At 37.3% G+C, this 15,201-nt stretch overlaps 1 protein-coding gene across 1 annotated transcript; it reads left to right on the top strand.

The window, feature by feature from the left end:
- The first annotated feature begins 12,659 nt into the window (after nucleotides 1-12,659).
- On the top strand, nucleotides 12,660-14,820 carry LOC130961376 (F-box protein At5g50450-like). Its single transcript, XM_057887232.1, has 3 exons — nucleotides 12,660-13,222; nucleotides 13,306-13,468; nucleotides 13,595-14,820. Exons 1-3 carry the CDS (start codon nucleotides 13,047-13,049, stop codon nucleotides 14,342-14,344), a joined length of 1,089 nt encoding a protein of 362 aa, XP_057743215.1. The 5' UTR covers nucleotides 12,660-13,046; the 3' UTR covers nucleotides 14,345-14,820.
- Nucleotides 14,821-15,201: the final 381 nt, after the last annotated feature.

Raw genomic sequence — 15,201 nt, forward strand, 5'->3', positions numbered from 1 at the left:
CCTGCTACTGGTTCTATCCGGGACAGGTGATCAGCTACTTGATTCTCTATCCCTTTTCTGTCTCTTATTTCTATATCAAACTCTTGCAGAAGCAACACCCATCTTATGAGCCTGGGTTTTGAATCCTGCTTTGTGAGTAGATATTTAAGAGCAGCATGGTCAGTGTACACAATCACTTTCGATCCTACTAAATAAGATCTGAACTTTTCAATGGCATAAACCACTGCATGTTACTCCTCTTCTGTGGTTGTGTAGTTCTTCTGTGCATCATTTAGAATACGGCTGCCATAATAAATGACGTGCAGAAGTTTACCATGCGTTTGTCCCAATACTGCACCAATGGCATGGTCACTGGCATCACACATTAGTTCAAATGGTAATGTCCAGTCTGGTGCAGAGATGACTGGTGCTGTGACCAGCTTAGCTTTCAAAGTCTCAAACGCCTGCAGATACTCCTTATCAAAGATAAAGGGCGTGTCTGCAGCTAGTAGATTACTCAAAGGTTTTACAATTTTTGAAAAATCCTTTATAAACCTTCTGTAGAATCCTGCATGCCCCAGAAAGCTTCTGATTGCCTTAACATTGGTAGGTGGTGGTAATTTTTTAATTACTTCAACTTTTGCTTTATCCACCTCTATTCCCTTGCTTGAAATTTTGTGCCCAAGGACAATTTCTTCAGTCACCATAAAGTGACATTTCTCCCAGTTTAAGACTAGGTTAGTCTCTTGGCACCTTTTCAGGACAAGTGCTAGATGGTTAAGACAGGAGCTGAATGAGTCTCCATATACTGAGAAGTCATCCATGAAGACTTCCAAGAACTTCTCCACTATATCAGAGAAGATGGATAGCATGCATCTCTGAAAAGTTGCAGATGCATTACACAGACCTTCTAGGCAAACACGCCAGAAGGGCAAGTGAATGCTGTTTTCTCTTGGTCCTGAGGATCTACTGCAATTTGGTTGTAACCTGAATAGCCATCCAAAAAGCAGTAATAATCATGACCATCTAGTCTTTCTAGCATTTGGTCTATGAATGGTAAAGGAAAATGATCCTTTCTGGTGGCTGTATTGAGCCTTCTGTAGTCAATACACATACGCCACCCTGTAACTGTTCTTGTAGGAGCTAGTTTATTCTTTTCATTATGAACCACTGTCATGCCTCCCTTCTTGGGGACAACTTGGACATGGCTCACCCAGGGGCTATCAGAAATGGGATAAATAATCCCAGCCTCTAGTAATTTAGTGACCTCTTTCTGCACCACCTCCTTCATGGCTGGATTTAGCCGCCTTTGTGGTTGAACCACTGGTTTGGCAATATCCTCCAATAGGATCTTGTGCATGCATCTTGCTGGGCTAATGCCCTTAAGATCACTTATGGACCACCCAAGAGCTGTCTTGTGTGTCCTTAGCACTTGAATCAGTGCTTCCTCTTCCTGTGGATTTAAAGCAGAGCTTATGATCACTGGAAAAGTGTCACCCTCTCCCAGAAATGCATACTTCAGGGATGGTGGTAGTGGTTTGAGCTCAGGTTTGGGAGGCTTATCCTCTTCCTGAGGAATTTTTAAAAATTCTTTTGTTTCTTCTAGTTCTTCCTGATCAGGCTGAACATCCTTGAAGATGTCCTCTAGCTCTGATTCTAGACTTTCAGTCATATTGATCTCTTCCACCAAAGAGTCAATAATGTCAGCGCTCATGCAGTCATTTGGTGTGTCTGGATGCTGCATAGCTTTTATAGCATTCAACTTGAACTCATCCTCATTGACTCTCAGGGTTACTTCCCCTTTTTGTACATCAATAAGAGTTCGTCCAGTTGCTAGGAAAGGTCTTCCTAGAATGAGAGTTGCACCCTTGTGCTCCTCCATTTCCAGCACTACAAAGTCAGTTGGAAAGGCGAATGGCCCAACCTTGACAATCATGTCCTCAATTATGCCTGATGGATATTTAATGGAGCTATCAGCAAGTTGGAGACATATCCGGGTTGGTTTGACTTCTTCAGTCAACCCAAGCTTTCTGATAGTGGATGCAGGTATTAGATTGATACTTGCTCCAAGGTCACACAGGGCTGTCTTGGTGCAAGCACCTTCTAATGTGCATAGTATCATAAAGCTTCCTGGATCTTGAAGCTTTTCTGGTAAGCTTTTCAGAATGACTGCACTGCATTCTTCAGTGAGAAAAACTTTTTAAGTTTCTCTCCAATCCTTCTTATGACTTAAGATTTTTTTCATGAATTTAGCATAAGAAGGTATTTGCTCAAGTGCCTCTGCAAACGGAATCTTTATTTCAAGACTCCTTAGATAGTCTGCAAAGCGGGCAAATTACTTATCCTGTTCCGCTTGGCGGAGTTTCTGAGGATAAGGCATCTTGGCTTTATATTCTTCAACCTTAGTTGCTGCAGGTTTATTCCTTACAGAGGTGGTTGGAGAAGCCTTTTTAGAGGGGTTACTATCAGCACTCTCAAGTGTCTGATTCCTCATTAGCGTTTGAACGCTAGGATTGAGTGAGGAATGGGCGTTTAACGCCAACTTTTCCCCCTTTTCTGGCGTTTGAACGCCAGAACTGGACAAGGAATAGGCGTTTAACGCCAGCTTTTCCCCCTTTTCTGGCGTTTGAACGCCAGGAGTATTCCTCTCTGGGCTCTTACTGTCCTCAGAGGAATTTTGGGCAGTGGTTTGGTTATCCTCTGTCAATTGTTCCTTTCTTGGCTTTTTGCTACTTTGAGCGGTGTTATTCAATGTCTTCCCACTCCTTAGTTGAACTGCTTGGCATTCTTCTGTTATCTGTTTAGATAACTGATGTTTTGTCTGATTCAACTGTGATTCTATGTTCTTGTTGGTAATTTTAGTTTCTTGGAGCATCTCTTTAAATTCTGCCAACTGTTTTGTCATCAGGAGTAATTGCTGACTAAGCTCAACAATCTGTTCTTGAGGATTAGGATCAGTAGCTACTGCCATAGCTTCTTCTTTTGTAGAGGGCTCACTGCTAGAGTACAAATGTTGATTTCTAGCAACAGTATCTATGAGTTCTTGAGCCTCTTCAATCGTCTTCCTCATATGTATAGATCCACCAGTTGAGTGGTCTAGAGACATCTGAGCTTTTTCTGTAAGCCCATAGTAGAAGATGTCTAACTGTACCCACTCTGAAAATATTTCAGAGGGGCATTTTCTTAGCATACCTTTGTACCTCTCCCAGGCATTATAAAGAGATTCATTATCCTCTTGTTTAAAGCCTTGGATGTCCAGCCTTAGCTGTGTCATCTTTTTTGGAGGGTAAAATTGATTCAGGAATTTGTCTGATAACTGTCTCCATATTTTTATGCTTGCTGTGGGTTGGTTATTCAACCACCTCTTAGCTTGATCTTTTACAGCAAATGGAAACAATAATAATCTGTAGACATCCTGATCTACCTCTTTATCACATACTGTGTCAGCAATTTGTAAGAACTGTGCCAGAAACTCAGTAGGTTCTTCCTGTGGAAGACCGAAATACTGGCAATTTTGCTGCACCATGATAATGAGTTGAGGATTTAGCTCAAAGCTGCTTGCTTTAATGGGAGGTATACAGATGCTACTCCCATATGCAGCTGTAATGGGGTTAGCATATGACCCCAGAGTCCTTCTGGACTACTCACTTCCACTTAGGTCCATGGAGAAAGGGAGATGATATGGATTGCAAGTAGATTAAAAAAAAATTTTTTTATTTGACCGAAAATAATAAAATAAAACAAATGGAAAATAAAATCAAATTTCGAAAACTAAAAGAAAATAAGATCAAAGCAAATTGAAAACTAAATCAATTAATTAATTAAAAAGATTTTGGAATTAGCAATTGAAAAGATATGATTGAAAATTATTTTGAAAAAGATATGATTGAGAAGATATGATTGCAATTAAAAAAAATGATTGAAAAGATATGATTGAAGAAATTAAAAAGATTTGATTTTTGAAAAAGATTTGAAAAGATCAATTTTTGAAATTAGAATTTTGACTTGACTAAAAAAAAGATATGATTTTGAAAATCTTTGACTAAATTAATGCAAAATTTCGAAAATTATGAGTAAAATAAGAAAAGGATATTTTTTTATTTTTAAATTTTAATGAGGAAAGAGAAAAACAACAAAATGACACCAAACTTAAAATTTTTAGAAAATCAAGCACACATTTTCGAAAATTTTAAAGGAAAACACAAGGAAGACACCAAACTTAGAATTTTTAAAGATCAAGAAAGGACTAAGGACATGCAAATTCAAAAAATTAAAAGAAAACAAAAGCATGCAATTGAAACCAAACTTAAAATATGAAACTAAACTCAAATAAAAGACTCTAAACCAACAAAAATAAAACAGTCATAATCTAAGCAACAAGATAAACCGTCAGTTGTCCAAACTCGAACAATCCCCGGCAATGGTGCCAAAAACTTGGTGCACGAAATTGCAATCACACTTTTGCAATCCCGCACAACTAACCAGCAAGTGCACTGGGTCGTCCAAGTAATACCTTACGTGAGTAAGGGTCGATCCCACGGAGATTGTCGGCTTGAAGCAAGCTATGGTTATCTTGTAACTATTAGTCCGGAGATCAGTAATTCTCATGTTTAATTGTGAAAAGTAGAAGAACATGAAATAAATACTTGTTTTGCAGTAATGGAGAACAGGCTGAGGTTTTGGAGATGCTCTATCTTCTGATCTCTGCTTTCCTACTGTCTTCTTCTTCAAGCACGCAAGGCTCCTTCCATGGCAAGCTATATGTAGGGTTTCACCGTTGTCAATGGCTACCTCCCATCCTCTCAGTGAAAATGTTCAACGCGCTCTGTCATAGCACGGCTATTCATCTGTCGGTTCTTAATCAGGTTGGAATAGAATCCAGTGATTCTTTTGCGTCTGTCACTAACGCCCAGCCTTCAGGAGTTTGAAGCTCGTCACAGTCATTAAATCCTTGAATCCTACTCAGAATACCACAGACAAGGTTTAGACCTTCCGGATTCTCTTGAATGCCGCCATCAATTCTAGCTTATACCACGAAGATTCTGATTAAGGAATCCAAGATATATCTACTCAATCTAAGGTAGAACGGAGGTGGTTGTCAAGCACATGTTCATAGGTGAGAATGATGATGAGTGTCACGGATCATCACATTCATCAAGTTTAGGAACAAGTGATATCTTAGAATAGAAGCAAGCGTGATTGAATGAAAAACAGTAGTAATTGCATTAATCCATCAAGACACAGCAAAGCTCCTCACCCCCAACCATGAGGTTTAGAGATTCATGCCGTGGAAGATACAAAAAGAAACGTGTAAAGTGTCATGAGGTAAAGATACAATGTCAAAAGGTCCTATTAATAGTGAACTAATAACCTAGGGTATACAAAAATGAGTAAATGACGTAAAAATCCACTTCCGGGGTCCACTTGGTATGTGCTTGGGCTGAACATTGAAGCTTTCATGTGTAGAGACTTTTTCTGGAGTTAAACGCCAGCTTTTATGCCAGTTTGGGCGTTTAACTCCAATTTTTGTGCCAGTTTCGGCGTTAAACGCCAGGAATTCTGAAGCTGATTTGCAACACCGGTTTGGGCCATCAAATCTCGAGCAAAGTATAGACTATTGTACATTGCTGGAAAGCCCAAGATGTCTACTTTCCAACGCAATTGAGAGAACGCCAATTGGGCTTCTGTAGCTCCAAAAAATCCACTTCGAGTGTAGGAAGGTTAGAATCCAACAGCATCTGCAGTCCTTTTCAGCCTCTAAATCAGATTTTTGCTCAGGTCTCTCAATTTCAGCCAGAAAATACCTGAAATCACAAAAAAATACACAAACTCATAGTAAAGCCCAGAAAAGTGAATTTTAACTAAAAATTAATAAAAATATAATAAAAACTAACTAAAATCTACTAAAAATATACTGAAAACAATGCCAAAAAGTGTATAAATTATCCGCTCATCAGCTACTGGAGACGGATGGTCAACTTAGAGCTATCTGTGGCTTTAAGAGTAAGAGGGAGATGGTCAGTAGGAAGAGTTGTCCTGCAAGGTTCAATATGGTTGCATGCTCCAAATTGAAATGTAAGGATTGGTGTAGAGCTCAACTGAATGGGTCTAGAAGTTTGTTTGGATGTCTCTGTGGAAATTCAAATTGTGAGCCACCCAGATGGAACAATGGTGACCCACAAGAAGACGGGTGTAAAAGAAAGGTAAGGACCCCGGAATTCATTCCAACAGTCATCACTCGTGGGGCCTTGTCACCTGCTTTGACTTGCTTGAAGGCTTTATGCGCCTAGTTTGGGACTCCGGAGGCTATTGGAATTACAAGCATTGGTGGGGATTCCATGAAGAGTTCAAGCACAAGCCACCATGACAAGGAACTCACCAATTGTCCAACTTAAGGACTTTAACTAAAAATGCTAGGTGGGAGACAAACCAGCATGGTATGATCGTTCTTTTCTCTTTTCTTAGTTTTCTTTTTTAGTGACTGTTCTCATTATTAGTACATATAGTTTGCATCTTCATCTGCATATTGCATATTGCATAAAAAAGGGGGGAGAAATGTGACGCGGCGCGTCGATGCAAATTTTGCTCTCAGTAAAAAGTTACAGAGAGTTACGTTGGAGACGTGCTGGAAGGGTGCCTGACGCACCAGCCAAACCACGCGCACGTGTGGGCGACGCGTACGCTTCACCTGCAATTTGGCCAATCCACGCGTAAGCGTCAGCGATGCGTACGCGTGGATGAAAAATCGGCATAAGAGAGCGTTTTGAACAGAGAGTTGCGCGGGAAAAAGGCTGGTGTCGTGCGTCTAGCACAATGAGATCTCACGCGAGCACGTGACCGACGCTTACGCGTCGCCTCTTCTTTTGCACCCCCACGCGTACGCGTGGGCGACGCTCACGCGTCGTGTCGCAGATTCCATTCCTCTCATTTTTTCTCTCTTTTCTCATTCTTTCCTCCTCCTTTCCTACTTTCATCTCCTCCCTTTTCCTTCTCATTTTTCTTCCTTATTACATTTACATTCTTTCATTCATTGCATTTTAACTATATGCATGTTTTTATTTTCTTTTCTATGTTTATTATTTTTGTATTGGTGTTAAATGTTCTTATTCAACTGTTGTATCTTTTCTGGTATTATTTTGGTGCTCAAGTGACATATTTTATTCTGATTGGGTATTATTATTCATAAGTCAATGCTACTCTTTTATGATACTTGCATTCCATTTGTATTGCTATGCATTTACACCATCTTTCATTGCCTACACTCTCTCCCCCATTGTTACAATTTTTGCACTACTGATATGCCATATGCTTCTACTGTCTTCTCTCTTGCATGTTGTAGCTACCATGTAATTGAGACCCTTATTATTTGGCATTACCCACTTAAATTTGATTTGTTTTCTATCACTATTTTTGGGTTCTTGTTCTTCTTTTTTCTCTTCTTTCAGGCTGGCCACCGAAGAAGAAAAAAGGGAGAAACTTCTATATGGGGCAACAGACAAGTCCATCTGCACAATCTCTAGAGAAAAGTATCAGTTGTAGCAGCCCGTCCACCTGCACATCTCAGCATGCACCGAGGACGGTGCAATCTTTAAGTGTGGGGAGGTCGATACCGACTTCCATGGGTTAGTTCATTCCTTCTCAACACCAATGTGGGATTTCCTTTGTTAGTTCATTGTTGCATTTGCATGATTGATCACATATTTGTTTGATTTTGTGCATATTTTACCACTACTTGGTTGAAGTAATAATTTTTTTTTCAAGAAACTATTTTATAGCATTTCACTAATTTAAATTAAAATTTTTGCTAAACTTGTTGGAAGAAATGTATTTTGAAACATGGTTTAGAGCTTGAACATACAGTCTTGTGAGATTTTGAGCTTAATTAAATGGTTACATTATTTAACCATAATATCTTATTCTTGTGTGTGTTGTTCTCTCTAAAATTATGATCTTTATCTTGCTTGATTCTATATTTCCATGGTTTAATGTATGCATATACTTATATGATTGAGGCCTTGTTTCACTGAGCTTACATACCCATATGGCCTTACCCTTTCATTATCCTTTGCAAACCAATTTGAGCCTATTTTACCCCATTTGTTCTTTACTTTAGCTCATCACTAACCCTAAGCGGAAAACAATAATGTCCTTAGTTTGAATCCTTGATTAGCTTAGACTAGTGAAAGTGCTCATGAATTAAGTGTGGAAAAAGTAGGTTTGGAAATGTTTGGTTTGGGAATTGAGTATGTTAGACTTTGTATGAAAATGTGAAAAAATGTTAAGAACATGTTTATGCATTCAATACCTTAATCATATGCATTGAAAAAGAAAAAAATAAAATAAAAAAATAGATTAAGAAAAGAAAAATAGAAAAAAAGAGAAAAAGAAAAGAAAAAAAGAAAAAAATAAATAAAAAAATAAAAAGGGGACAAAATACCCCAAAGTAAATAGTGATAGCAATGCATAAGTACTGTACTTAAAATTGGAATGCGTGAATATGTGGAAAATACAGTTAATGGGTAGTTATTGATTTTATATTATGATTATATGGATTGTCCTAAGTTAGGTGAGAAGTTTAGGTTAATTAAGGATTCATATTTTAGTCCACTTGACCAAATACAATCCTACCTTGACCCTAACCCCATTACAACCCATAAAAGACCTCTTGATATGTGTATCTATGTATTAAACTTTTGTTGATTGTTAGATGAAGAGCAAGTCTTAGAAAGCAAGGTTAGTAGAGAATTGAGAGAATCGAACCTCAAACACCTGAGCGATTAGAGTGTATACACTTCCAGTGAGGGTTCGATGCTCGATTCTTTGTTCCTGACTTTCATGAGCTATCTTCTTCTTGTAAGTTTATTTGTACTTTATTTTATGATTTGAATTAGTGAAATCCAGTTCATATTTGTTCTTGGAGAATTTGATTTACTTTTAAACAAGTAGGTAAAAGCATTTTGCATTTAGCTGCAATTGAGTGTGGGGAGATTGATAAACCGCTATTTTACGGTTTATCTTGTACTCAATTGAGTGGATTTTATCAATCTTTCATATACTTGTTCATACAAAATGCATGTTTTACATTTTCCTTCTTGATTTTGTGCTATGATTGAAAACATGCTTCTTTGGTCTTAATTTTGCTATGTTTAATCTTCTCTTATTAGCATTTTGTATTTAGCTGCAATTGAGTGTTAGTTAGCTCTCTAGTTACTAACGCAAATCCTTCCCAAGGAAAAAGATTAGGACTTGTGAATAGAAGTTAGATCTCAACTTGATTTTCCTTTAATCAGTAAAGAATAACCAAGTAGAAACAACAACCTATTACTAATTAATCTTGGAAAATCCAACAAGGATAGAACTTCAGATTAATCTTCTCCTAGTCAAGGCTTTTTATTTATTTCAATTACATAAAACCTCTTGTTAATTTTCATTGCTTCAATTTATAATCATTTATGTGCCCATTGCCTAAACTCCAAATTTTTCAGAAAACTCATAACCAATAATAAATACACCTCCCTGCAATTCCTTGAGAGACGACCCAAGGTTTAAATACTTCGGTTATCAATTTTATTAGGGGTTTGTTACTTGTTACAACCAAATTTTTATACGAAAGGATTCTTGTTGGTTTAGAAGCTATACTTTCAACGAGACTTTATATGTAAAAATTCTTTACTTGCAAGAATCCGTTCGTCAGTACTTAACCTTTTCAATTAATTGATTGACTAAGACATTGGCGGTTGATTAATTGAAGAGAAGTCGAGGAGTCAAGACATTAGAAATCAGTTAATTAAGACTCGCCGTGAAAAGATCTTTGCATGCTTTAGAATAGAAAAACAAGGTTTGATTTTCTTAGGGCTTAAATATCTGCAAAACCCCTTAACATTCCCTATTCCTGAATTATTTTCTAACTTTCTAAACCCTTTTTCAATTATACTCTACAGTCCTAATTCCTTCCTCTTATATGTTTTTTCTTTTCTTCAAGATCCACAATCATCTTGCCAAGATTTGATCGATCTAATTTGAGATTCAACTAGACGTTGCTTGCTCAATCCTTTGATCCTCGTGGGAACGATATCCACTCACCGTTGTATTACTTGAACGATTTGGTGCACTTACCAGTATCTATGAGAAAATTCAATTTTGCTCATCAAGTTACGACAATTTGATGTCACTTACCGTGGAATTTTCCAACGGTAACTGTTGCACCAAATGTTGAAACTTCGTATTGCGTTATTGTCGGAAAAATCCGACGGAAGCATCAATTTTTTATTTTTTTAAAAAATCTGGATAATCGTTACTGTTGGAGAATTTTCGACAGAAAAGTCAATTTGTTTTATTTTCTTCTTCAAACTGCCGACCTAAGGGTGATCAGATCACCGATGTCAACCACCATTTTTGAACAAGTTGGGTCATCAATTTGGTAAGGTTGCTGACCCTCTATCACATCTGACTCGATGTAACCTCTTAGCTTAATCTTAATCACAACAACACAACTAGACTTGCATGACTCTGGATAAGAAAAAGAGTATACCTATCATGCATTTTGAGATAGAATAAAAGGAGTCATCACAACAGACCAACAAGAATACGCGTTACCAAAAATAGAGTTTAGTGCAAATCCGTCAGAGCACAAAGCTAATCTAATGTAAATAGATACCAACATGTTGCCAGCTTCAATGGAGCAGCGGCATAGAGATGATAGACAGAGAAACAAGAGAAAGGATAAGAGAAGAGAAAGAGAGTTCACAGAAGTGAGAGGGAAGGGTTTTGTGTTTGAATTTTACCCAATTTTACCGTCGGATAAGGTATTCGTCGTTGCCTAAACGCCGCGTTTCACTAAAACCTATTACCGTCGAAAAATTTTGTAGTAAAATCCGACGATAACATTGGCACTAATATAATAAAATTTCACGTCACTATTTACCGTCAGATTTAGTAACGAAATTTTTACTTTGACGGTAATTTTTTTGAGGGACGAATTTTTACTCGTAACTATCGGAAAATCTGACACTACATCCGCCGTAACGTCCAACGGTAAATCTGACGATATTCAACATTTTTTTGTAGTATAGAAAGAAGAGGAGAAAAAGAAAAAAAAATGCAGCAATAACAATATCAATAAAAGAACGACAATAAAAAAAAATATGCAAAAAAAAAAAGAATGCGAAAAAAAAGAAAAAAATACGAAATATAAATATTTAGGAAAAACTACCAAAAGTACCCATGAAGTTTACGAACGCCGACAAAAGTACCCATAAACTAAGGAAATTAACGATGTACCCATGGAAGATGAGTTCCGTATGACAAAAGTATCCAAACCCTAATTTTTTGTTGATTTTTTAATAAAATTACCAAACTATCCCCACCCTCAACCTCAATTCACTTTTTCAACTTTCCATAACTCGACATGCACCTTTAAAACCCTTGCCATGGAGTCCAAAACTACTCTTACAAAAGACAAAATGAACCTTTTATGGTGGAAATTTTGGATAGTAACGTAACAGAGGATTGTAGCGCCGAGATTAATAAAAAAATCAATCAATACCGATGAAGAATCAAAGAAAGAATCATAAAGGAACAGTTTTTAATCGTTTCAATTGTTTTCTCCTTTTTTTTTTCTTAATTTGAGGGCTTTCTTTGTGTGAAAGGATTGGCAAAAAAAAAATGGGAAAGAGCTCACCATACTAAATTTATTTGCCAGGAATTGGTCGAAGTCCTCTACCACCACCACTATCATTGATTTTGGCCTGGTTTATTATAGGAGTAGTTTTAGACTCCATAAAACCATGACAAAGGTTTTAAAGGTACAGGTTGGGTTACGAAAAGTTGAAAAAGTGAGTTGAGGTTGAGAGTCGGGGTAGTTTAGAAATTTTATTAAAAAATCAACAAAAAAATTAAGGTTTGGATACTTTTGTCATACGAAATCCATCTTTCATGGGTACATCATTAATTTCCTTAGTTTATGGGTACTTTTGTCAGCGTTCGTAAACTTTATGGGTACTTTTGGTAGTTTTTCCAAATATTTACGTTAATGGAGAATTAGAACGTATAAATATATTCTCACTAATATAATTAAACTTAATTGTCAAAAAAATTTGAATTTATTATAACAAGACTATTAATTTATTATATCATTAGTCTATAACTTTGTAAAAATTATTATTATTATTATTATTATTATTATTATTATTATTATTATTATTATTATTATTATTATTATTATTATTATTATTATTATTATTATTATTATCTCTCTTCATTTATTAAAGGTTGATCGTTTAGTACTATTTTTCTTATATTATTTTTAATTTTAGTTCTTTTTAAATAATTGTATAGTCAAACAAATTTATTATAATAATAATAATAATAATAATAATAATAATAATAATGATGATAAAATATGTATAAATAAACATAAATCTATTTAATATAATGCAATTATATTCTAGAAGGAAACAAGCATAAGACGTCAGAAATTCATTTATTTATAAATTTGTTGAAGGTTTGAATGACCAACGGTGTCAACGAAGACCGATTGTGCATCAAATTAAAGGCTACTTCTTTAAAAAAATATTAAAATATTTTCCTTATGAATAAATAAAAAAATGAGTAAACAAAATTAATTACCAGAAGATATAGAATCATTCAAAACAAAATCTCCGAATTAAAACCAAATCTAGAGACCAAAAAAGCAAAAACACCAAACAAACGCCAGTGTTTTTGTGGTTGGTTGTTTGGGAAGGAAGACCAGTAGTGTTAAAAGTTTAAAACGCTTATCAGCTTATAGTATCGTGATACGTACGTGGGTCCGTTTTCACAACCTCCCATCTCTTCAACCTTAATATATAACGTTTCTGTCTCTCTTTTGTTTCGCTGTTACACAGCAAAGTACCCAATAACCCACCACACACAAAACAGAACCATAACCAGAACGTGAAATTCATCCATATTCATAACAATTACAAAGCTAAACAACACACATCACACATAGTTTAATTTTCTTTTTTCTTTCTCTTTTTTCCCCTGTATTATTAAGTGCAAAATTAAGAGAATTAGTTGTTGGGAATATGAGAAGGCCACAGCATCATCCACTAAGATGTTGTATGCAGAAAAACCGCACCGACAAAAACATCCACCACCACCCCCCCATGGGAGGGTTACCAGACGATCTCGTCATCTTCATCCTTTCTAAACTTAGTTCCTCGGTTACTTCTCCTTTGGATTTCATCAACGTTCTCTTGACGTAAGTTCTCGCCAGTCACGGCTCTCCACTGTATATATATGTATATTGAAACATTCTTCGTTAAAATTTACATGAATGTGCAGATGCAAAAGATTGAACCGGTTAGCTCTCGATCGACTCGTGTTATCGAAACTCGGCGCCAGGGCCTTCGCTGTGAAACCAAAAAACTGGTCAGATTCCACTGACCGCTTCCTTCGCCGCTGCGTTACCGCCGGCAACGTCGAAGCCTGCTACACTCTCGGAATGGTAAGTCTCCACCCGCCTCAACATTCTAATAAGTCATGACTGAATGAATGAACGGTTTCAATTTTCTCGAGCATTTTGCTCGTGTGTTTGTGTGATTTATAATTTTTGTTTTTTGTTCTTTTTAAGATCCGCTTTTACTGCTTGCAAAAGCGGAAGAGCGGGCTCTCGCTGATGGCGAAGGCGGCGATGAATTCTCATGCGCCGGCGCTTTACTCGCTGGCGGTGATACAGTTCAACGGCAGCGGCACCTCAAAGAATGACAAGGATCTCCGCGCCGGCGTGGCGCTATGCACGCGTGCTTCGCTCCTCGGCCACATCGACTCGCTCCGGGAGTTAGGCTACTGCCTCCAAGACGGTTACGGTGCGCGCAAGAACGTGGCCGAGGGGCGTCGGTTGCTGGTGGAAGCCCACGCGCGCGAGCTAGCGTTAGTCATACGCGAGGTCACTCGGTCCACCACCCCCTCAAACTCCTCTATGCTGACGTGGCTAACTCGACGGTTACGCAATCTTGCGTGCCATTCAGGGTCGTTTCTTCCGTTACTGGAGGGTTACGGTGGTTACAGCGTAGCTGTTCAACCGGTGAATTGGTTTATGAGGGAGTGGTTTGAGTCCGGTAGAGGGAGGTTGGGTGAGGGGCTGAGGTTGTGCGCGCACGTTGGCTGCGGGCGGCCGGAGACGCGGCCGCATGAGTTCCGGCGCTGTTCGGTTTGCGGGAAGGTGAACTACTGCTCACGGGGGTGCCAGGCGCTTGATTGGAAGCTGCGGCACAAGACGGAGTGCTCCGAGTTTTTACCGTGGGTGGTGGTGATAGAGAACGACGGTGTTGGTGGTGTTGCTGCAGTTGTTGGCGGAGGTAACGGTGACGTAGTGGCCTAGTGGGTGTAGAACATGTGCGTCGGATGGGGGGAGGGGAGTGGAGATTTAATTTGGTGGAACTGAACAAGAACATAAGAAAGGAAGAGAAACACAGTGGAGACTTAATCGCTGCGTTAGAGACTCAGGTTCGAAGACAAAGATTGAAAGTTTTAATTTCTGGTAAATCCAGACTAACATAGAATAGGAAAAAATTATCTAAAGACAGCTGAAGCCGGAGCCATTTGTGATTCTTGTTAATTTTTTATATTAAGGAAAAAATATGTACACAACATGACACCATAAAGACTTGTTCTAATAGAAACATATATATGGTGGGGATAGAACTCATTGATTATTTGGGTTGCTTACTCATTCTTTGAAGTCAATGACTAATAAAGCCATGTAATTGGGTCTGATAAAAATTGAGTAACAGTGACCCACACTCAAAAACATTTTTTTAATTTGATGCAAACATATTTACATTCCACTCAATATCTTTTCACATGTGATGTGTTGTCCGGTATGACTTATATTTTAATATTCAGTTTAATTTTTAAATAATACTAGTGTATCTTTTCATATCCTATATACAGCATAATATATAAAATTATATAAAATTTTTTTATTAAAATTTAAATAAAAATATATATATAGTAATTATTATTGTAAATATTTTACAACTCAAAAATATTCAAAATAATTAATATTTGTTTTAATTAATTTGAATTAGTTGAATAATCATTTCATTTGTCCGCTTAACCAAGTATTTGGAGTTCAAATTTTGCATTGTGTATATAACAATCTATTAGGTAGGGAGAGACCGTGGTGGATTAGTTCTCGACTTGCCGAATTAGGAAATCCGTAGAAAAAAATTATAT

This window comes from Arachis stenosperma, chromosome 1 (genome assembly GCF_014773155.1).
Source record: "Arachis stenosperma cultivar V10309 chromosome 1, arast.V10309.gnm1.PFL2, whole genome shotgun sequence".
NCBI classification, from domain to species: domain Eukaryota; kingdom Viridiplantae; phylum Streptophyta; class Magnoliopsida; order Fabales; family Fabaceae; genus Arachis; species Arachis stenosperma.

Excerpts from the sequence above, each read along its gene's own strand:
- LOC130961376 (XM_057887232.1), top strand. The coding sequence starts at position 13,047 with ATGAGAAGGCCACAGCATCATCCACTAAGATGTTGTATGCAGAAAAAC. Across the intron at positions 13,223-13,305 it reads TTCATCAACGTTCTCTTGAC|ATGCAAAAGATTGAACCGGT; the intron begins GTAAGTTCTCGC and ends ATGAATGTGCAG. Across the intron at positions 13,469-13,594 it reads CCTGCTACACTCTCGGAATG|ATCCGCTTTTACTGCTTGCA; the intron begins GTAAGTCTCCAC and ends GTTCTTTTTAAG.